This window comes from Schistocerca cancellata, chromosome 8 (assembly GCF_023864275.1).
Source record: "Schistocerca cancellata isolate TAMUIC-IGC-003103 chromosome 8, iqSchCanc2.1, whole genome shotgun sequence".
NCBI lineage: Eukaryota > Metazoa > Arthropoda > Insecta > Orthoptera > Acrididae > Schistocerca > Schistocerca cancellata.
In genome coordinates, this window is record NC_064633.1 from 51,276,858 (window position 1) to 51,302,679 (window position 25,822).

General features: G+C 38.8%; 1 protein-coding gene across 1 annotated transcript in view; it reads left to right on the forward strand.

Annotated features, from left to right (window-relative positions):
- LOC126095163 (aminopeptidase N-like) overlaps positions 1-25,822 on the forward strand; it is a 297,387-nt gene that overhangs the window by 260,242 nt on the left and 11,323 nt on the right. The window contains exon 14 of the mRNA XM_049909885.1: positions 10,099-10,236. Coding sequence (XP_049765842.1) covers positions 10,099-10,236 — 138 coding nt within the window. The remainder of the gene's footprint in view (positions 1-10,098; positions 10,237-25,822) is intronic.

Genomic DNA, 25,822 nt, shown 5'->3' on the forward strand with positions numbered 1-25,822 from the left:
GCTCATCAACGAGTAATTCCTTTTCATTTGATATTTTATTACACTTTGTACAAGAGCATACTGAAAAGTAGTGCCTCAGAATTTTCTACATGAGAGCTCTTAGAGCTTTTCAAATAAAACAATCATCATTAACATTCTACATCTTTATTCTTTGTGTGTACTTATTTGCAGCCTTCTGCCACTAGAGGGCTCTGAATAGTAGTGTGCAACATGGTGGTGTGTAATGTAACTGTGTCAGTTCATGAGAAACAGCATGCTATAATTGAGTTTCGAATTTGAAGAGTTTGTCCACAAGTACACCACCCTCCACAACAGTGCCAGACCACACACAAGCACTGTGACGTCTGTGATAGTCCGACACCTCAGCTTCACTGTTGTCGATCGTCCTCCTTACAATCCTGACTTGGCTCCATTTGATTTTCATTTGTTTCCAAAATTTAAGAACACTTTCTGGGATTTCACTTTGATAGTGACGAAGCCATGCAAACAAAGGTGACATTGTGGGTCAAAGATTCTATAGTGATGGTATCAACAGACTGGTCTCTCATTGGCAGAAATGAGCAGGCACCACCCATCACAAGAGGGCATGCTCTGTAGATAGTGAGGCACTGGTGGGATATGTAATTCTTGCCTTCTGTACCAATGTGTGCAGTCTGGTCGACAAAGTCTAATGCTTTCTTGGACGACAAGAGACTGTGCAGTGTTGGGTTGAACGACTCACGTGTCCCTTCCACTTGACTTATATATTGTGCATGCAGCCGATCCTCTTCTTTGGGTCATCAGCTATGCCACTCTCACCGTTTAATTTTTCTCCGAAGACTGTATCAGGTTAAAGGGAATAATATTAACCAGCTCTATATTCTTGAAAGAAATCATGTACTCATAGAATCTCATCAGTTCAACTAAAATATATTTTCAACTCTCATCCCAAAGTAACAATTACTCTGTACAAACTCCAGCAAGCCAACTGGTTTCAAGATAAATGTCAGAATTGACTAAACACTCATACAATTACTTGTGTTCTGCCTCATGCAGAGCCAAGGCATGAAGTAAGAGTCTCCATACAATACAGGCTTCATCTGTCTCTGTCACAATCCTCATGACACCACAAACCTCTAAACATTGTACAGACACTCTTTGACTTTTTGATACAAATTCCAAGGCACTGATGGTAACTACTTGTTGGGGCCGCTCATCTGATGTAGCTCCTGGCTTCTCATGACAGCTGTCCCTCCTGCACACACAGATATCCGTGGCACAGTAAAAAGTCTCTCTCAGCCTCATCCTTAAAATATCAGGTGTTCAAGATGGTGGAGAGCCGAATGTTTCTAGAATTTACCCTGAAATTCTCAAAGCAGCACTAAAGGTACCATCGACACCACAGTTAGAACAGAAAAATGGGACAAAGCAAGGGAGTGCACTGTCCCCCTCTACATTTCATCACTGTATCACTGTTATGGTTGAAGAACTGACAGGGGTGGAAGCATAAATAGGAGATGAAAGTGTGAAAGCAATGAGATTCACAGGTGATTTGATGTTGTGGGACAAATGGAGAAGAGGTACAAGAAAGGCTAAATGTACGTGAGGATGTGGTGGGACAGTATGGATTGAAATTCAGTGCAAAGAACTGTGATGTGATGGTGACACTGGGGAAGAAGATGAGACCAGCAACGGATGTAATAGGGGGCAAGTAGGCTACTAAAAAAGCGAAAAATTTCTAATAACGGAGGAGTATAATGGAAGATAGTGGGAGCAATAGCACGGAGATTAGCAGATAGGAAAGGCAAGTACGTGGATTCCTGCAGAGTGTAAGAAACCTGGCTTGGGCAAGGCTGTGCCACCAAAACCTAAGCAAATGTTAAACTGAGTGTATTGTGCTACAGTACTCATGTATGCATCAGAAATAATGGTAATGAAGGAAAGGCATGCAAGCAGGATACAGGCTCACATAATGGCTAGATGAAATTTTGTAGGTGCAGGATAGTAGAATGGCAAGAGTAAGGAATGGGACAGTGAAAGCTTAGTGAAAGCGAACTCCATGCAAGATACCATTAAAAAGAAGAGGTTGAGATGGTAAAGGAATGTTAAAAGGATGTGAGTTGCTAGGATACTGAGACAAACTCATGAAATGACAATAGAAGGCAAGAGACCTAGAGGAAGACTGAGAGAGAGATGGAAAGTTCAAGCAAAAGAATGTGTGAAGAAGGGAGGAAAAGCTTTGATAAAATGAATTGGAGAGAGAAACTTGATGGAGGGGGCCAGATCGACAGGCTTTTGTTCTGAACAGACCCAGTCAGGGGCTGCAAAGTGAAGATTATTATTATTATTATTATTATTATTATTATTATTATTATCTTAGTGAGCAAATTTTGTCAGCCAAAAGATTTTTAAGCAAATTTGTTAATAATTTTTCTTCATGTAATCACTGGAAGTAGTAATTTTGTAAACAATGATTGAAATACTTATCTTATTACTATGAATGAACAGTTGGTCTCAGGTCCATAAAACAGAAACAAAATAACCATCTGCTTATAATTTTCTGTTTATTGTATCAGGTGAAGAGTATCTGCATCACATAATAATACAAAACATTTAATGTAACAAACTGCTTTACTGAAATGCAGTCAGCAATGTACTGAGCAAAAACCAAACCAATGCAGAGCAACAAGATCGTAGACACGATAACATTTATAAGTTTTCGGCAATGTCAAATTTTCATTCTTTGTTATGACTTCAGTTAGAATTAGACTGATGATATGATATAATTTCATATCATGTATCTTATGATAATTTCATAACACATATCTTGTGATAAATTGCTTGACATTTTTAACTAACATAACAATAATCATAATATTTTGCCAACTTTTTCTTTTTTACTGATAAAATAACAAACATTTCTGTATCCATATTTCATTACTTCTAATTTAATTATTTCCTCACTTACTAATGTCTTTAACATTCACACACATAAATTCAAACTTCCAGTACCACATTACTTTGACAGGAAATACAGGACCTCGAAAACTACCATATTTTGAGAGAAATTGTAAGATGTAAACATCTCCACACATTAGTTGACATTATTGGTTAATCAGCTACTAGATTAGAGTTTTAAGCAAAGGATAATTCTCTGAAAGAATAATAAAAAATAAGAAGTATTTAAGCAAACCTAAAAGACAATACTAAGACGGAAGAGATAAACAACAAATATGAAATGTTTGTATATGTTGGATTGTACATAAATTTAATGTATTTTCTTTTACAATAATGCTTGATATTGGCAGTTACATTTCAACATCTGTATTGCAATGAAACTCTCTGCACTGCAGTACAAGTATTGACAGTACATGCTGTGTGTTATCTTTGGAAGTAATCTTGTTCCATTCACACCTGGTCCTCGCTGTTGACACTTATCTCTTTGCCACCACACTCGCATTCAGCACAGCTCAATTATGCATCAGCTTCATTTCAGCAACAGAAAATTGAACACACAGCACTATCAATATGTTTTCTGGTGATGAGTTGCAGATGCAAAACTACAGTGATGTTGCGTCACTGTGGGAAAAGTTATCGTGCTCCTTTTCTGTTGCCTGAGTGAAGCCACATGCGTGGTACATATTAGTCAGCTCCTCGCTGGTAATTCTGTCTACAAGACTGCTAACACTGCTGAAAAAAACAAAATTTAATTTCCAATGAAATGTTATTTAAACCACCACAGTATAAAGCACATGAGCATTTCATTATGTGGAATTTGTTTCTTTCAATGGTTCAGAATGGATTTTCTATAGTTTGGTGCAAAGATTTCAACAAGTTCCCTGTGGAAACAAGGAAAGAAAGGAAAGAAATTAAGAACTCAAAAGAAAGTTAAAATTATTGTATTACCCTCTTGGACTATAAATTGTCCCACTAATTTCACTGATGAAAAAATTGCAAAGCTGACCAGCATTGCTGTTCACCATCCACATCACATTAGCTTTTCATGAATTCAGGACAGCAAGAAAACTCATGGAAAACCAACAATTAGCCTTCTGTTTGCTACCGGTACAGAGTGAGATGGTAAGCCTACCCTTCACACATTTTGACTCATCAAATTAACTTTCCACCTAATTGTGATAGTTATCTTTGGTAGTTTCTTTCAAAACTATTGAACTCATCACACCCAAATTCTTGTGTAGTAGGTGCTTCTTCATTTATAATAAAATGTTTAAAGAAAGAAACTCATTGTCATAATTTGGCCAAACCTTAATTTGATAAAACAACACTGGAACAATTAAATTTTGTTCAGTAGTATCCATCATTCAGTTCTTCTTCTTCTTCTTCTCTCTCTCTCTCTCTCTCTCTCTCTCTCTCTCTCTCTCTCTCTCTCTCTCTCTCTCTCTCTGTCAGGACACATCTGATCAGTAGTCTAGTTCTGCCCATCCCTGTCACAATTCATATAATTTATTAATATAATCTTGCACAAAGTCTTGGAAATGTGGAGGGGCACCATCTTGTCGGAAGATCAGTTTGAAGTTGTGGCCTGAGCCACAACTGCAGTGCGCCCAGATAGGTGATACCATTGACAGTTCTCTCAGCAAAGAAGAAGGGTCCATAGTCTTAACAAAACATGTCATTGAAAGCTCTGTGCACAGTCACTATAAACTGGCAATGGGCAAATTCCATCACACTAATTGCATTCTCCACCTGGTTCGCTACCATTTTTAGCAACTATGGTCAGTGGTGCCCCTGTTGGCAGGTATGTCCCTATTTCAGGTTGCATACAAATTTCTATCAGCCTGTTTTCTTCAAAGAGCACAAGAGTAACAAAACTGGTGAATACCAAGGTGACTTTTGCCACAGTAGGTCTTGCACAGAACAAATTTTCAGTCTAAAGACCATGTTGAAATACAAAGCAGTCAGAAACAGCCCAATAATTTGCTTGTTTGTTGTCTCTAAAAAGACATACAACCCAGTTAACTGACAAGCACGTTTTGATATCCTTGAAGAACAAGGGTTGGATCCAAAAACCCTTAACCTCATCAAAGAAACATTGACCCATACTGCCTCCTAGGTGAAATTCATGGGTGAAATATCTGAGCCCTTCCTGATCAAAACTGGTGACTGACAATGCGTTGGACTATCTCCTCCCCTATTCAACCTCACACTGGACAAGGTCATCCACAAATGGGAAAAGGAATTGAAGAATAAAAACTGCTGCAAACCAATACAGACAGGGAACTCAAGGATGACATAACAATTTCATGTTTAGCTTTTGCTGATGACTTAGCCTTACTAGCAGATGGCAAGATAACAACAATCAAACAGGTTGAAACCTTTAAAGAATGTGCAGAGAAAGTTGGTCTGCAAATATCTTTCCTAAAGTATGAGTTCATTACCACAAAAACCGACACCCAAAACTTGACTGCAAAATACAGTCATATCAATAGAGTCCCATATTTTAAATACTTAGGTGAAGTCTTTGCACCTATGGAGTGAGAGAAAATAGCACAAAACATTCACCTCCACAAACTAAAGAGAGTCTATGGAAGATACTACAAGGTGTACAATAAAAAATGATTGCTCAAAAACATTAAAATTAGGCACTATAATACAGTATTAAAACTTAAAGTCCTGTATGCCAGTGAAACCCTGGCAGTCCACATAAAAGATGACCTAGAAAACTTATTAAAAGAACAACATAAAATCATCAGAAAGATACAAGGGCCAAAGAAAACAGAAGAGGGCTACAGACTACAATCTTGTCAAACAACTGAGAAATTCTCCAACCTTCCAGCAGACATTAGAAAAAGGCAACTAAAATTTTATGGGCTTCCCAAAACAACGCTTATGCACAAAATTCTTAAATAGGAGTTAAAACTGTACCCTGAATACAAGAGGTGAAAAAGGACCCACAAAAAGCTGAGATAAATTATTCAGATATTTTGGACAGAAAGGTATTTAAGCAGAAAGTTGACAGATGGGAAGTTAAATCAGAGAATGAAGCTCCGAAGAAAGGAGGGACAAAATGGACAGAGGAAACGGAATTTTTCTTTTTTTTCACATACTCTATCATCTGTTACATTATGTTTACCAGAACCATTTACCTACACCAAGTTTTAAAAATGTTTTGTGGACTTGCTAATTACCCTGTAAACCTGTACAATGATCTTTTGTGTCATGATTATGGTGTTGCTGACCATAACTGGTAGTACAATAAATTAATTTAGCAGCTGTAGTCATTTTGTCCAGCATGACTCTCATAAATATTACTCAGGCCCCACTGGCTGAAAACAGTTTTCTAACTATTGTAAAAATGGAGACTCATTCTTATGTTTTATAACACTTACAGGATAAGAGTTTTAATTCATTTTTTAAGTTTTTGGGATTTTCATTTTATTTCTAACTTTGCAGGCAACGTGTTTAAATCTCTGTGCTGGAACAAAATTCTCCATTTTTCTCCTTGAACTTGGTTGTAAACCCTAAGTTGAAGCCACTTTCCTCATCTCATGTTGTGGTTGTGTGCATCACAGTCTGAAACCGTGAATGCCATGGAAGAAACACAATAGATCATGTTAATTATTATACAGAATGAAAAATCTGTCATTGTGAAATTATGCAAGCTGCACTGTCTTTATCTGTAGGTCAAAGCAATGAGATAGATGGCTCCATGTAAAGCAGTCTAATTTTCTCAGTTAGCTTGTTTGGTGTTAAGTCTAGTTTAATCATTTATACACATATACTACAAGGCATTTTGCACTTTGTGTAACCCTTTTGTGGGCAGCATGTTCTACACTTACCACAAACTGTATTACTGCATGCAGAGGAATACTCCACAACATCCCAGTACACTCCTGGCATTTAGAGGTAGTTTGCTGCAATGGCTCTAGTTTCTGTTTGTTGTTAAATATAGCTTATAATTTAATAAAATGTCTATTGTGGCTTTCAGGAGCCATGGGGAGTATACAACCCACCAAAGCAATCAGTCCATGAGACATGGAAAATATACTTACCACAAATTTAATTTTTCTCTTCGTGTATTCTGGGAAGCACACATATCACCAAATTAATTTTTTACTAAGCTCACAGGAGCACATAGACCCCCCCCCCCCCAGACATAAACACACAATGAAATTTGTAATTTATTTGTCAAATTTGCTCTTTTCTATCCATGAGTTTGTCTAACAAGCCTGTACACATACCGACAAGATTTGTCTGTTTAACCTCAGTTCTGAAGATGCTGTTTAACTCACACAGTAGTTTGACAATAGTGGGAATTGGTTCCAATGCAACCAAGGCATTTTTTGCACTGACTTTGACATTGTGTGTAAAAAGGAAAAAGAAAACAAGACACTGGTCTAGGTAACAAAATCTACTAAAGGAAATATTAGACCCAGACCCTAATGATTACATCATATTTCTCCTAATATAAAGTCAAACTCTTAACAACCAAGTCATTTCACCCTCACACTGAAAAGAAAGACACAAGTATGTGAAAATTTATTGTCTTCTACTTATCCTCCACTGACAATTTATTAAAATACCACAATGGGGGAACATTTATGTATATCATCTGTGGAAGAACTGGAGTGCTTTAATTTATTTTATTTTATTGCATTGCCATCTGCATGTTGAGTACAGAACACTGATTTTCTTCATAACCTCTTCCTCAGATTCAGATTCTTTATTCACCATTGACCACCTGAGGTGAAATAGGCTGGGAAAGACACAACACCACTACCATATTTTTGTTATGCTTGATGGTAGTTTCCACAGTTCTGGAAACTCATAGTACAGTGAGATAAATTGTAATAGATCTGTTTTTTGTTAAATATGTGCACTGAAAGATAAACACAAACAATGTCCACCATCTTATGAAATCGACCTCCACTCAAAATTACTTTCAAACCTGACAAACCCACTCTTTGTTTGACAAACACAACAAATAGGGCTAGACAAGTCAAATATTTGACAAACCTAGTAAAGTTCAACAAATTATTTCTTGTGTAGGAGAGCATTTATCATCTTTGTACATGCTTGATAGCTTGTGACAGAATGCTGTATCAGAGGTACAAAAACTGCTACAACAATGTATCTGTTTGTCGTCAGATCACTACTGTTGTTGCTTGTGAAGTGCTTCACTTCTACACTATATACACACACACCAAAAAAAGTTTTGCATCAACCCGGTTCCCAGAAATCCTGAAGATAGACATTGACTGTGGATATTGTATCACAGACACAGTCCCTTTGGCTGTTCAGAGATGTTGCTAAGCCAGCCCAAAGATGTAAACAACCGTGCATGAACAGTACTTATTAGACGGAGGGTGTCTGACAGCCTATCCATTCCAGTTATTCCACCAAGAAAAAGGTACACAGCTCATGTTGTCTGCAGTTAAACCATTCCTAGATGGTCAGTACCACAGTTTGATCACATCTGCATTGTTACTTTGTGCCAGGAAGCACTCTCAACAGGGGAAGTAACCAGGCATCTCAGAGTGAACCAGAGCGATATTGTTTGGACATGGAGGAGTACAGAGAGACAGGAACTGTTGATGACATGCCTCGCTCAGGCCACCCAATGGCTACTACTGCAGTGGATGACTGCTGCCTACGGATTATGGCTAGGAGAAACCCTGACAGCAACGCCACCAAGTTGAATAATGCTTTTTTTGCAGCCACAGGACATCATGTTATGACTCAAACTGTGCGCAATAAGCTGCATGATATGCAACTTCACTCCCAACGTCTATGGTGCGGTCCATCTTTGCAAGCACAACATCATGCAGCACAGTACAGGTGGGCCAAACAACAATGCGAATGGACTGCTCAGGATTGGCATCACATTCTCTTCACCGAGAAGTAATGCCTTAGACACATTGTCCAGAGAGTGCAGCAAGGTGGAGGTTCCCTGCTGTTTTGGAGTGTCATTATGTGGGGCCGACATACGCTACTGGTGGTCATGAAAGGAGTCGTAACAGTTGTACGATACGTGAATACCATCCTCCGACCGATAGTGCAACCATATTGGCAGCATATTGAGGAGGCATTCATCTTCATGGACAACAATTCACATCCCCATCATGCACATCTTGTGAATGACTTCCTTTAGGCTAATAACATCACTCAACTAAAGTGGCCAGGATGTTCTCGAGACATGAACCCTATCAAACATGCCTGGGATAGATTAAGGGACCGATGACCTAGCCTCTTTTAAACCAACCAGACAACCTGGGATAGATTGAAAAGGGCTGTTTATGAATGATGTGGGCCACCAACCACTCTGAGGGATCTACACTGAATCACCATTGAGGAGTGGGACAATCTGAGCCAACAGTGCCTTGATGAACGTGTCTATAGTATGCAATGATGGATACATGCATGCTTCAATGCAAGAGCATGTGCTACTGGGTATTAGAGGTAGCAGTGTGTACAGCAATCTGGGCCACCACCTCTGAAGGTCTTGCTGTATGGTGGTACAACATGCAATGTGTGGTTTTCATGAGCAATAGAAAGGGCAGAATGTGTTTTTTTATGTTAATCTCTATTCCAATTTTCTGTAAATGTTCCAGAACTCTCAGAAGCAAGGTGATGCAAAACATTTTTTGATGTGTCTACTATTCTGACTTGCAGAACATTGAAATACTGTTGAGAATGACCAGATTTTGCCAAATTTTCAAAGTCGGCACATAGCAAGTGGACTCCTACAGATGTTCAGAATCATCGAGGGAATTTCAAAGATTGTGTAATGGCAGTCAAATACAGTTCACAAAAGCTAAATCACAAAAATTAAGTTATCAAAATTCAAATATAGTCAGTAGATCTTAATTCAGTATCGTACAAAAGAAGAAAAGAAATTTATTTATGTATTACTTTAACTCCATTAAGCTGCTGCAAACGCTAATCACAAAAGGGTTAAAGTAGTGCATCACTATTGAGAATCAATTCTTGCGGCTGTGAACACTTTTTGTTTGGAAATATGGAAGAGAGGTTCTCCTAAGAGCAAAGAGTTAAATTGTTTGCTCTGGAACAATATGCCTGTTCAGCTGTTTGCTTACCAAGTACAGAGGTAAGTATTTAGATGTATTTTGATTGACACACAACTCCTTGTCTTTACAGGTATCTGGGTTATACTCTGGAAAAAGACAAAATCAAGCCACAGGATGCGCAGACTGTTTTTACGAGCGTTTGTACAACACCCATGGGAGTGAAAGTTGCAACTGACTTCATTGTAAACAACACTGAAGCCTTTGCACAGTAAGTGTTCTTTATAATTTTACAATTTGTATCTCACCATCAGAGAGCCTTACAGTCAGCAATAACATATGCGAAATAGCAATTCTGATTTTCTTGTTGTTGTTGTTGTTGTTGTTGTTGATAATGAAGATGATGATGCTGACAATGATGATATCATTGGCATTGTTACAAAAACTGGTTTTATGCACGTCTCCTTGCTAGTCTATTTTCTGCAAATCTTTTCATCCCTGCATGACTACTGCAACCTACATTCATTTGAACCAGATTAGTATATTCAGACCTGTCTCCTCCCTCATTTTTACTCCCCACTCTCTTCCCCATTACCAAACTGACCTTTCCTTGATGCTTCAGTATGAGTCCTATGGACCAATACCTTCTTTTAGTCAAGTTGTATTTGTTTTATTCAGTACTTCATAATTGGAATGTTCTTATATTGACTACTCTTGTGGTTTAGACTTGATCTCTAGCAGTGAATACCCAAGTGGGAGAGCCATCACCATCCTACCCACTAGAAGAACATTTCTTCCATCTCTCCATAGCACCCACTGCACCACTGACCCACTACATTTCATTTAATACAAATTTCCCTTATGGTGTTCAAATGCATTAAGCACAGTGGTGTGCAAATATTTAAGTTCAAAAGCAACTTTCACGTGGTGGGTCACTCACAAATAACATACTTTGATGAACTCCGGAGTGTACATAGGAATAACTGCTACAGTGTAGTATAGAAAGTAGCTGAAGGAAGTATGCAATGAGACAAATGGAAATGACACTTTTATTCAAACCCACTAATTACACTGAGGTTGCCACATTTTATGATAGACCTGGACATTACAAAAGGCGGGACAAGGTTCTTAGTAGGGTGTGTGGTCTCCACAGACAGCAGTGCATGCTTTGCAATGATGGCACACGAGGTTAGTAATGAGTTCTTGTGTTAGGACGTTCCACACCTCCACCAGCCCAGATGACAACTGCTTGCTACAGTGCATGGATTACCATATTTTATGGACCATAAGACACTAAGGACTATAAAATGCACCTTAACTTTTAAACAATTTTTTTAAAATTAATTTTTGCCATTTTTATTATTAGATTGCAAAACCAGACTAAAAAAAATCTTTGTTTATAAAACCGAACTGACCTTTAAAATACCTGAAAATTGTCATCTGAACTTTCTCCTTGTTCTTCTTCTTCTTTGGTTTTATCCATCATCCATTTGTCCCATTTATTTATTGAGACGTCAAGAGGTTGCAATTGTGAAGTAAGTCCTCTTGAAATAACAGCAAGCTCTGTATTTCCCAGTGTCAATTCCTCTTTCACAGAATATTTGAAATGATTAGTAAACTGGTCTAGCATAATAAGAGAACTCCCCTTCAAGAAAGAACCTTTCCTTCTCTCCCATACTCTGTTAATCCATTGTATTGTATGTTAACCGGGGGCCTAGAAACTGGTGAGGCTCCGTCCCCTCCGCAGCCGCTGTGGTCCACAACCCAATGATGACTACCGCAGTCAACTTCACCTCCTCTGCTGCCCCACACCGAACCAATCTTTCAGGGTTACTGTGCGGTTCAGCCCCCAGTAACCCCCCCGCCATGGAATGTCTCACACCGGATGAGTGTAACCCCTATGATTGCATGGTAGCATAATGTTGGTGTATGCATACATGGAGAACTTGTTTGTGCAGCAATCCCCAACATAGTGTAGCTGAGGTGGAATAAGGGGAATGAGGCAGATGGAAAACTGCCTAAAAACCATCCACAGGCTGGCCAGCTCACCGGACCTCGGCACAAGTCTGCTGGGCGGATTCGTGCCGGGGACCAGGTGCTCCTTCCCAATCAAGAAAGCCATGCGTTAGGCCGCATGGCTAACCAAGTGGGCCCCTGTTAATCCATAGTTTCATACCACCCTCATCCATCCGACCCTTATCATGAACTCCATCCGACCCTTATCATGAACATGAACAACACCACCTGGTGGTGATATTTCAGGTGGTTTTGGCATTGTTTTGTGCTTGGAAAAGATCATTGGATTAAGTTTAGTGCCATCAGCACAACATGAAAGGACAGCAGTATAGTGCATTTGTTTTTATAGTTACAGTTTCAGCGCCTTTCATGGTGGCAGTTCTGTTACTGGCATACCAAATGTCAGGGAAGTTTTGTCCATATTCACTATTTGCTTCATTTCACATTGCTTTTCTGTCAATGTTGGATAATAAAGCTATGGGAAGATAATATTTTCTCTTCATACTCTTGTGGCATTTTCTGAGATATTTTGTTTTGGTTTGCATGCTAAGTCCACGATGCTTCATGAACCTACTGCACTAATCAACTCCACCCTTAAAGTATGTCAAGTGCAAGCTTACAAATGTGTGTTTGAATCATTTTGTATTAATTTCAAAGCCATGTTGATGGTGTCCTTGAATCCATTTCAACACGTCATCTTCTAGTTCTCATCATTATGCATTCAGTCCTCTATGGGCACATTTAGTCTTCCACAATTTTTTCAGTTCTTCTTTACTAGCCTGCCAATCGTGAATGTTTTTCTCTGTTGATTGAGGGCTGAAATGCTGCTCAACTGTTCTTTTTCCATGTTTTTCTGTATATGCTATTACTTTCAGTTTGTAGCAAGCATCACATGTATAACTTTAATTTTTTTCCTTTACGAAACTAGCTACTAACAAAAATATTGTACTGCTACCGATAGCACAAATCACTTTCATTTCAAGTTCACTGGCACCATAGACTGAACTTACACATCAAAGGCTAAGAAACTGTTCTGCATTTGTGATGGCAGGGCAGTAGGAAGACAGTGTTAGAGAGCTTATGAATCCCTGAAACTCGTGTTTGTCACATTAGTGCACTGCTGCTGCCAGTTGAATCCAATGTTGTCAGGTAGAGAGGGCATCGAATATATGGTGGTCATTTTTAAGACTGATAGGAATTTAAATCAAACACTGGACATTTTTATATATGTTTTGAGTATCAGGCACATCTGAATTTTGAAGCAATGTTTTAAAGAAAAAAGTGCATCTTATAGTGATCTTTGTGATCAGACACCCTATTAAGAACCACATCCCGTATTTTGTGATGTCCAGGGAACTATAATAAATCTGGTGTCTTCCATGTAGTTATTGTCTTTGAATAAAAGTGTCACTTCTATTTGTCTCATTGTGTATTTTTTCACTTACCTTGTATACTGTACTGTAGAACCTCTTTCTATGTATGATCCAAGTGTCATTGAGCTGTTATGTGGCAGTAACACGTCTTGCAAAAGTTACGTTTGTCGTTAAGTTTTGCGCACCAGTGTAATTTTCAAAGTAACCTCTCTTGAGAGTCTATAAATATGTCCCTACATTACTGCCATTCTTCTGTCCATCACTAGACAACCTTCAGTAGAGGCAATGAAACAGGATGTTTTCACACTTAGTATTATCAGTGATCCAAAAACTGTTTTCCTCTGAGTTGTATGTGAGGGAGAAAAACAGAATTACCCTGTCCAAGTTTGGAGTGTTGGGCAAAGCCTTAGTGTGTTTGTGAGTGCCAGAGACACTCTCATCTCTAAGACAGTGTAGCTCATTATTTTGTTGTGACTTAAGATCCAGGTGCACAGGATTTATGAGCTGACATGTGACCTTCCTTCTTAAATGATTGACTACTTTGTATTGAAGTACTACATTTGGACCTTAATTAGCAACAAACCTCATGTATCTGTTCTAAGTTTAGTGCTTTAATAGTAGGTTTATTTTTCTTTTGTAAAGATATAACGGAAGGAACTTGGTTTTGGATCTTGAAATGATTTCAAAGTGGTACAAGGATTGGCAACTTACTTTAAATGCACATTAAATGCATAACTGTGCACTTCACAAAATGAAAAAAGTGGTATCTTATGATTATAGTACCAGTCAGTCACAGTTGGAATGTATCAGCTCATATAAATATTTGGGTGTAACATTTTATAGGGATATAAAATGAAATGAGCACTTTGGCTTCAGCCACAGGCTAACAGATAGTAGAATGTTGTGTATTGGAAGGATTCTGGGGAAGTGCAGTCAGTCTGCAAATGAGATTTCTTACAGAGCACTTGCGTGACTCATCTTAGAGCATTGCTCAAGTGGTGCTCCCTGTACCAAGTAGGACTAACAGGAGATATCTGAATATATACAAAGAACAGCAGGATGAATGGTGACAGGTTTGTCTGACCAATGAAAGAGCATTACAGAGATGCTGAAAAAACTGTACTGGCAGATGCTTGAAGACAGATGTAAAGTATCTGAGGAGAGCATACTTACAAAGTGTCAAGAACTATCTAGGAATATACAACTGAGGCATCACCACCCATAGAGATTATGGCTATTACAGCATGTTAAGAGGTGTTCAAGCAGTCAATCTTCCAGTACTCCACCCATCAGTGGAACAGAAAGAAGCCCTAATAAGTGGTACAGTGGAAAGTACCCTCTGCCATGCACTTCAGCACTTCACAGTAGTTGTAAAGTATGAGTGTAAATAAAGATGTAGATTTGTCCTCCAAACACAAACTTAATTTTCCTCCAAATACAAATTTTTAAAGAATAGTTCATCACCACCATTGCAAAATCACTCGTATTTAAAAGTTAGCTTCTTAAAAGTGAAAGGAAACTCTATTAAAGGGTCCCAACTTCTGAAAGCAATAGGACAATCAGCGTTGGTGCTGGAGTGGTTGGGAGGTATGGCTCATGTTGTTGGTCTGGCTGTGAGGGACGAACTTCCTCACTCTGTCAAATGTAAATGCCAGTCTGTCTCTAAATAGTATCTAAAACATGCCCACAGGGCATTGTCAAGGCTATAAGGTTGCCTCATGTCATCACCAAATAATTAATTCATGAACATCAATTTTGTCATGCTCTTTTATTCACAGATTTCATTGGACACTGTTATGTTGATTTAGTGATGGCAACACATGCTTCCTCTCACATTTTGTAACATCAGCTACACACCTGAGTGGGATTGCACTATGAAATGGTATAAATACATTCCAATAACAGAAATTCTTGGATGGAGCAATATGTAAAATAAGGGAAAAGCAACATCTTACCTATAGCAGATCAATGTGTAGAACACAGAAATGTGTAACAGAAAATAGCATTTACACTAGCTTTTGAGTATTGGCTCATTCTCTAGCAGAAGTACAGGGTTATTACAAATGATTGAAGCGATTTCACAGCTCTACAATAACTTTATTATTTGAGATATTTTCACAATGCTTTGCACACACATACAAAAATACAAAAAGTTTTTTTAGGCATTCACAAATGTACGATATGTGCCCCTTTAGTGATTCGGCAGACATCAAGCCGATAATCAAGTTCCTCCCACACTCGGTGCAGCATGTCCCCATCAATGAGTTCGAAAGCATCATCGATGCGAGCTCGCAGTTCTGGCACGTTTATTGGTAGAGGAGGTTTAAACACTGAATCTTTCACATAACCCCACAGAAAGAAATTGCATGGGGTTAAGTTGGGATAGTGTGGAGGCCATGACATGAATTGCTGATCATGATCTCCACCACGACCGATCCATCGGTTTTCCAATCTCCTGTTTAAGAAATGCCGAACATCATGATGGAAGTGCGGTGGAGCACCATCCTGTTGAAAGATGAAGTCGGCGCTGTTGGTCTCCAGTTGTGGCATGAGCCAATTTTCCAGCATGTCCAGATACAAGTGTCCTGTAACATTTTTTTCGCAGAAGAAAAAGGGGCCGTAAACTTTAAACCGTGAGATTGCACAAAACACGTTAACTTTTGGTGAATTGTGAATTTGCTGCATGAAAGCGTGAGGATTCTCTACCACCCAGATTCGCACATTGTGTCTGTTCACTTCACCATTAAGAAAAAATGTTGCTTCATCACTGAAAACAAGTTTCGCACTGAACACATCCTCTTCCATGAGCTGTTGCAACCGCGCCGAAAATTCTAAGCGTTTGACTTTGTCATCAGGTGTTAGGGCTTGTAGAAATTGTAAACGGTAAGGCTTCTGCTTTTACCTTTTCTGTAAGATTTTCAAAACCATCGGCTGTGGTACATTTAGGTCCCTGCTTGCTTTATTCTTCGACTTCCGCGGGCTACGCGTGAAACTTGCCCGCACGCGTTCAACCGTTTCTTCGCTCACTGCAGGCCGACCCATTGATTTCCCCCTACAGAGGCATCCAGAAGCTTTAAACTGCGCATACCATCACCGAATGGAGTTAGCAGTTGGTGGATCTTTGTTGAACTTCATCTTGAAGTGCCGTTGCACTGTTATCACTGACTGATGTGAGTGCATTTCGAGCACGACATACGCTTTCTCGGCTCCTGTCGCCATTTTGTCTCACTGCGCTCTCGAGCACTCTGGCGGCAGAAACCTGAAGTGCGGCTTCAGCCGAACAAAACTTTATGAGTTTTTCTACGTATCTGTAATGTGTCGTGACCATATGTCAATGAATAGAGCTACAGTGAATTTATGAAATCGCTTCAATCATTTGTAATAGCCCTGTACAAACATTCACACACATAACCAAACAAAAGTACACTCCTGTGGCCACAGCAAGATGGTTATTGATACTTGATTATTGAAAGAAGTTGCCTGATCTGATACCTTCCACCGTCTTGAACACACGATATTTTAGATGTGGGAGGGAGAAAGGAACCCTGTCTATTGTGTGTCAGCTGTCTGTGTGAGCAGTTCTGAAATTTGTTGTGAGAAGACTGTAGTCATGGCAGTCGAATGGCACCAAAAAGTATTTGTCACTTGATCCATGGAAGTTGTAGTGCAAGCTCACAGAAGAACCCAGGAACTTTTGTGTTATTCTGTGCTGTTTTGTAATGGTGACTGTTGTTAGTGACAAAAGAACAGTTGAGTTGAGAAGACTTTTAAGTAACTCTTAACTTGGACTTGCTAGAGGCAAGACATGTTTCTGGTGTCTGTGTAATACAGACATGACTGTTAAACCAACTCCGCTGTAAATGTAACTTAATGGTGTCTAATGGGAGACAACACTGGCGATTCAAATATTTATGTGAGAAATGTCTAGTCATTCTTTATCAAAGTTGAACTATACTGAGAGTGAACTAAAAAGTGAACTAAAAGTATTTCTGCGAGTACCTACTTATTTTGTGAGTAGAGAGAGAGAGTCTTATATGTTTCTTTAACTAGCATCATTCTTTGGAGAAGAATATTTTAGATTCCAGTAGCCATCTAACCAGTGAAAAAGACTGGTTGTGCATTCACAAGTAAGTCAACTCATGTAAAGGTAGTGGGAAGGTTGCATACATACTTCACCACCTTAAGTCATCCAAACCATTAGAACGTGGTGACTGGTGTGAAAGGACCAAAGGAAAAAAGGAATTTTGAGATGAAAATGAGAGAAAAAGCTCTCAAGCGTTGCCATAGCAACTGAGCATTACAAGACAAGAGAACCATTAAGAGAAACTGGAGTATGCTGGAGTATACGAAGGAGAAAATTTGTAAATGCAAATAAGGATAGTCACAACTTGAAAAACCGGTTAGAAGATCTTGACATATTGGACTAAGAAGAGATGTGCCTAGAACAGTACGACTAAGAAGATCTGGTGTAGGGAGTATACAGCTCTCACATGCATCTTGGTGACACAGACTTTTAAATCAGCCTACATCCGATGTCGCCGGTACCAGCTGCTGTTCACCGGTGCTGACCTGCCATCACATCCGCTCACCTTCACTGCGAGAAGTCTATGCTGGGTGAGGACAAAACAAAACTTTAGTAACTTAGCAAGAAGTGATACAAACTACTGAGTGAACTTTGTTAGTGTAGTTATTATACTTGAAGTTATTTTTAAATCCTCACAAGGTCTAAAGCTTGTAAAATCATGGATAAAATTCAGCAAGTTGGAGAAACTTCAGAACCAGCCATGGCTATGAAAATTACCAAAGAAGGGCCTGACTGGTCTGAGTTAGTAAATCTAATTAAAGCTCAGAGTATACAATTAGGCTTAATGAATTCTCAATTAGAAGGTCAAAGTCTTAAATTAGATTCAATTAAATGATCAGAGTACAACTGTAAATGCTCAGCATCAAGTTCTAAATAACCATAGTGCAACCTCGAATAGTGAAGCAACGAATATAGAGTAGAGAATTTAGTAGTCTATGTGAAGGCATGGATGCTTTAAAGACTGAATAGTAAAGACTAAATAATAAAGACTAAATAGTAAAGTTGAAAACTTGAAATTAGATTTAAAGAATGAACTAACTAATTCTTTGAACATTCATGTAAATCAAATGTTTACTGAATTAAACCAAAAAATTTAACAAAAAAGTTAGAATTTGATATTGAGGAAAAATGTAGTATGGTAGAATCCAAAATCAATGAAAAGTTAGGATTATTTGAAAATGTATGTAATGTTAAGATTGATGCTGTAAAGCAGGGATTGCATACTTTGAAAGAGAGTGTTGAAAAGCAAGATAAGTTAATGCCTATAATCCAATCGTAAATTACAGGCATTAATACATGTGTAGATAATGTAGAAAGAAACTTCAAAGACAAACTAGCAAACTCAGACATCATAAATGTAAGCAGTTTGGAGGAACAGGTAGCGGAAATGATAAATTGAAAAGTTGCCATGACAGTAACCTCCAGGAATGTATCGCTTATTGTTTCTTCTGAACTTTCAGATACCCAAAAGGATATAGATGACCTGTGGAAAGAATTTAAACTTTAAAAGTAGACAAGAGGGTGACTTCTCCTAACACGGTATTGACTAATGAAGTGGTGACTGATTTACAAAGGGAGGCCAATTCAGGATTATCCAGGCAATTCCCTAAGTTTAAGCCCAATGGGGATGTACATCCAACTCATTTTTTGAAAAGATTCAACCAGGCTTTGCCAAAGAATTGGGAAGATTCTAAAAAGATAGAATTTGCTATGGGGTACCTTGTAGAGGAAGCCTCAGAATGGGGTACTGTAAATACTGAAAACTTTTCTTCTTGGGGAGACTTCCAGAAGAAATTTAAAGAGAAATACTGGTCTGCTAGTGCACAAGAGAAATTAATATCAGATTTGTGGGACTATAATATTACAGTAATACATGGGGTACTATGAGAAAGTATTTTGACTGGCATCTAACATGGGCAAAGTACTTAGATAAGCCAATGGAAGAAGAAGAGTTAGTGAGAGAATGAGATTTTCACTCTGCAGCGGAGTGTGCGCTGATATGAAACTTCCTGGCAGATTAAAACTGTGTGCCCGACCGAGACTCGAACTCGGGACCTTTGCCTTTCGCGGGCAAGTGCTCTACCAACTGAGCTACCAAAACACGACTCACGCCCGGTACTCACAGCTTTACTTCTGCCAGTACCTCGTCTCCTACCTTCCAAACTTTACAGAAGCTCTCCTGCGAACCTTGCAGAACTAGCACTCCTGAAAGAAAGGATATTGCGGAGACATGGCTTAGCCACAGCCTGGGGGATGCTTCCAGAATGAGATTTTCACTCTGCAGCGGAGTGTGCGCTGATATGAAACTTCCTGGCAGATTAAAACTGTGTGCCCGACCGAGACTCGAACTCGGGACCTTTGCCTTTCGCGGGCAAGTGCTCTACCAACTGAGCTACCGAAGCACGACTCACGCCCGGTACTCACAGCTTTACTTCTGCCAGTACCTCGTCTCCTACCTTCCAAACTTTACAGAAGCTCTCCTGTGAACCTTGCAGAACTAGCACTCCTGAAAGAAAGGATATTGCGGAGACATGGCTTAGCCACAGCCTGGGGGATGTTTCCAGAATTGATCATCTGATTATGTTATTGCTGCAGAACTCTTCCAAGGAGAGTTGGATCTAAATAATGTAGAACACCGAACCATAGCTTTCGCTAGCCATAGTCTAAATAAGCATGAATTAAATAACATGGCTACTGAAAAAGAAATGTTGGAAATTGTATCTAGTATCCAAAAATTTCAAACATTAGTATGGGGTCAGAAATCCATGTTTATACAGATCATCAAGCTCTGTCCTTTCTAACGAGTAGTCGATAGTTACACAGTAGATTAATGCAATGGATGCTTTTCCTACAGGAATATGATATTAGGATAAAATATGTAAAAGGTTCCAAGGATGCTTTGTCTATGTTACCATAGGAATGGAAGAATTAAAATGTATGGAAGGACCCGGCGTTATTTTTGTAATTAATTTTATGTCAGTAGAATATCCGGATATCAGGGTACAAGAGGTGGCTCAAAGAATAACAGAAAATATCCATCATGATCCCTATTTTACAGAAATGTTTTCTGTCTGTATCTGGAATTCCTTACCTCCTAATCAAGCAGGAAAATGAAAATTATACATCAAAATTTGTTTTGGAGAGGTAGCGTAACATTGCAATGTTGGCACTCTCGCATTCTGAAGGTAATGGAAGATGCACTTGTGTGGTATGTTAATACAGGATATGGACACTTCAGAATAAAAAAGTGTGAAACCCATATGAATAAGTTCTATTATTTTAAGAAGTTAGGGTATAAGATAGCCTCTTTGATTAGAACTTGTGAACTCTGTCAGAAGGTGAAAGAGAATAACACTCCTGTGAAATACAAAATGTATCCAATTATTCCTGAGTCATTACACGATCTCACAGCAGCAGATTTTTTTTGGACCAGTACCAAAAGGAAAGAGAGGAGTGTCATATTTTGGTCATCATAGAGTGTTGGTCAAAATATGTTAAACTATATCCAATTGAAAGAGCCAATATGCAGACAGTTATACACTGTTTACAACAATACTTTCTAGAAGTAGGTAAACCAAAACAGTTTCTTATGGATAATGGCTCTCAAGTCATGAGTAACAAATTTAGAGAATTTCTAGCATGGGAAGTTTTTTGTCAAGTGTTAATATCCAACTATAACCCATCCTTGAATCCATGTGAACAAGTAATGAAGGAAATTGGGAAACTATGCCGTACTTACTGTCATGAAAAAACTACTTTATGGGCAACAAAAATTAAAGACTCTGAATTTATTCTAAATGAATTACCACATTTATTCACTAGGTTGACACCTTTAGAAGTAATAGGCAAACCCTTTGTAGGAGAACCTCTGATTAAATGTTTTAATTGGCCTGAACAACGTACTGTTGATTACAAACTGAACCAGGAAATAGTTTCTAAGAATTTAATTGAAAAAGCACAACAAAGAGTAAGTAAACATAATGAACCTAAGTACAAGGTTGATGACCTAGTTCTAGTAAAACAACATCTGCAAAGCTCTGCCCTGAAGAAAGATTCACACAATTTTTTCCAAAAATATGAAGTACCATACCGGGTGCAAATGGTAATCCATCCTAAGACATTATTTTTAGTAGACCCTACAACTGGATCAGAGATGGGGAAGTACAATGTAAAAGATGTAAAGTTGTACATATCCCACAGGGATCTTAACATTCTGAGTTAACGAGCGGAGTGACAACCACCGGATCCCGAGTTGTTTTCGGTGTTTCTTCTATAATAGTTTTCCTGCACCAAATTTCTTGAAAATCTTAAACTATTCTGTCGTACCACACTCAGAGATACTATGAAAAAAAAATTGTACCAGCTAGGATTTGTGATTACGTAATCCACAATGGTTCCTGGTGGGGGATTTCTTTGTTCCATTCAGTTAGACTACTAACAACGTCTGGCTCCATATGCAATCTCTCGTGGAACTAAAGAAGCTTCTGTGTACATGCTTCTGTTACTACTATTATGTGCCCCACAAGAGCACATATGAGGTAGAGATTTGCACAGTGCATTTGCACCTACCTGTCCCCAAGCCCTTCAGTCCCGACTCGCCCCGACTTGTCCCAACTTGTACCGACTCTGCTCGGCTGCAGCATGAGGTGGAAGTTTGCACACACAATGTCTCCAATCCCTGTCACTTGGCACAGCTCTGGGACAAGATATACTAAGTCCGCCTGGTCAGCTCTTCTCTCCCTCGGTTTCGATCAGCGCAGTCTCCAAGTACATTGAGGTCATGTTTTTGCTTGAAATGGTCTTTGTATGTAATCTCTTCACCAGTTTCTTTGCAAACCTGTGTGCAGAGGTCTTGGTGAAATCAACATAATCAATTTTGTATGTTCTATTGTTATAAGGTGTCATCACGATGACTCCAACACTGGTTTTCTTGAAAACTGTCCGGTAATCCCTTTATTTGTCACATATTTCTGTGTAAATATGGAGATCCGTGTCTTGGTGCATAACTTTCGAAATAATTTCTGAATTCGTGAGAATACTATTCTCATATTGAATGTAATATAATCAGACCAAAGTTCCAATTTATACTTCTTGGCGCATATTTTTATTAGTGAACTGAAGGAAATATTAAGTTAGCAGAAGATATAATATTGGGTGACTAATTGAACAACTTTTAAAATATACTATATAGAGTTTCTACTTTGTACAGAATATTTTATGCTTTTCTGAAATGTGATGTAGATGGGAGAGTTTGTATCAGTTTTGAAAGGGGTGAGTATTGTGGATAAAAGCATGGTTAACGAGAACACATAAATCATGGCTCACACAAAACACACACCATACCTTTCAAACAACCCTCGCAGACAAGTGTGCCCAATTGTTCACCATTTGCGATTTCCATAGGGGTGGTAAGTTTTTCTTCGGGGACCTCAAGGGTGAAGGTGGGAATGTCCATTCTGTAGGAGATGATTTAACACCTCCTCTGGTGTCTCACTCAAGTAACTGCAAAGTAGGGATCCTGGGGAAGGGGGGTGGGAAGGGTTTCTGGTCTTTGGGGCTATATTGTTTCTCTTCTTTGATCTTAGCAACCATTTCTATTTATTTCCTTTCTTACTTCTCATTTGAGGACCTATCTATTTTTCCCCCTCTTTCCATATGCACATACTTATGTCAGATAAGAAGGCCGAATAATGAGACTACATCAACACACATCCACATACACACAAAATTACATTTAAACACAAACATTAAAAGATATCACATTGAGTGTACATAAGAAGAAGGCGGGAGTAATGAAAGAGAACATAAGCGAGAGGAATTAATTGTGATTATCATTAAGGAATGTCAATTTAATAAATACTCTGATGATTTGTAGGATAGTAGGACTTGAATTATAGGTAGACATAGCATCTACTAAGAGTATAGAAGTTGAAAAGTAGAGGAGGACTCTAGGAATTAAATGAAGTATGGAGAAGTATATACGTAGTGTAGAGTAGATTTGCAGCTTTACCAGAAAATACTTAATTACAGTATCCATAGAAACATATACTGGGATAATGAACCATGAGGCTTACTCAGAAGGTATGAGGGGGGCATACCCAGCATTTGCTAAGTATAATGGGGCAGGGGTACCTACATGGAGATAGAATGACCTGTGGCCTAAAAAACAGGAATGTCTTATAAAGTGGTGTACCTCCCAGAATGGAAAGAGAAAGTGTACTCATATGGTCAACCCACAGGCAAGGTATAGGTACTTGTGGTGTGCGTACTGTAAGACCTCCAGTACCCACACCATCAGATTATTTGACTTGTCGCTCTAACGAAGTAGGTGAGTGTCAGCAATATGTCTCGTGGTCTTATCGTGGCATGTTTATCTTCTGCCGTTAGGTCAGATGATAGAAATGCCCCTTGCACGCTTAGAGTAGCAGATTGATGGTGACCAACTTTAAACAGAACTTGATTGATTTTCACACACATTTATTAAAATAATAACAATCATAAGCCTTACTTAACTTGATTCTGGATGCTGTTTACAATTGACAATTTGAAGTTCGTTTGGTCTTGGTACGTTAATATTATTCTCACATATCTCTGATACTTGACAAAGTGTCTATACATTTCTCTTCATGGCTATGTACAGGAATATGATAATCTTATTAGGCGCAGACTGAAACTTGACTATAGACTGGTACAGACAAATGCAGACTAATGCAGACTGGTGCAGACAAATGCAGACTGACTAATCAGAGGTCTGTACACTCGTTATAATACCTCGCACGTTCAGGTATCACTGCGCGAACCATGATAATACTGAAACAAAACAATAAAAAGCCATCTGCAGTAATTTTGGCAGATTCAAAACAGGAATACCAATAAAATAACTATATTATGAAAAGGATAGATTTCCACACATACATTGAGTTACGCACAGGCACAACAAAAAGACTGCTGTAAGTTTCAGCTTTTAACAAAATGGCCTTCTTCTAACTAAGAAAACGATTTTCCATTGTTTAATAAAGCTACTATTTATTTCCCTAACTCTGCAAAGTCAAGACTGCTACAGGACTTTCATGGAAACTCTGTAAAGTAATATTTTGCAATAGTAACAATAATATTTCAGTTTAGACTACACAAAACTTCAAGGTATCACCTTTGCTTTTATAGAAACACAAGAGTATTTTCACATTTACATGCTGTCAGCCTTGCAAAACTAATGTTTGTGCAAGAAAGGGGTCACTTACATAATTTGATCAATATATGGGGCATGACCACCCTTTGCCACTGTGATGACTCAAACTCTGTTGTCAACACTTTAAATGAGGTCTCTGAATGTCTATGCAGGAATGGCAGCCCATTCTTTCTAGAGAACTGAAACCAAAAAAGACAGTGATGTCTTGGACACTGGATGTGGTGCAAAGTTGACATTCTAACTTCTTGTAAAGGTGTTTCACTGAGGTTAGGTTGGGCTCTTGGTAGGCCAGTCCATTTCACGAATTTTATTGTTCACAAATGGATGCCTCACAAATGCATGACAGGCTTCATTGTCACGCTGATACTATCGTCATCTCTGACCTGTCCGTTCACTGCACACAGTACGTAATGCTGTAAAATGTGTTTGTATCTTCCTGCATTCACTGTTTTCTTAAGAGCAATAAGGGCACCACACCTTGCCATAAAAACAACTGTCATATCGTACCACCAGCTTCTCATTACTTCACTATTGGCTCTTCACAAGATGTCAGGTTATTTCTCCGGGCATCCCTTCTGTCAGATTGCAGCAAGGTATAGCTTGATTCATCATTTCCAATCACTCATTTCCAATCATCCACTGTCTTGTGACTCCACATCTTTACACCATCTCAAGTGGCACTTACCATTAACTACAGAAATGTGTAGCTTATTACGAGAAGCAGCTTGACAATTGTACTCCATTCTTTCTATCTCGCTATGCGGAGTCACTGTGCTTCTTGATTGCTGACAGCACTTTGGAACTCATGAGTAATTCCTTCCACTGATTTTGTGCTGTTTTTTCTGACCACCTTTTTGTGCTGTTTTTTTCCGACCACCCTATGCAATGCTAGACAGTTCCCATCTGTCAGTATTTGGCTATGATTTACCTGTGGTTTTTCCTTCACATTTCCATCACACCTGCGAGTGTCAGCTTCAGCAGATTTAGAAGGCTTGAAATGTCTCTGATGGACTTGTTACTCAGTTGACTAGACCACGATGAAAAACACTGAGCTCTACCAACTGACCAGTTCTGCTGTTACTGTTTTTCAGCTGACAACACAATACACCCACCTCCTTTTTCATGGGCGGGTCAACCTCTTATGATGTCTAGCAGTCAAGATATGGGATTGGCTTGGTAAGTTTGTATGTAATAC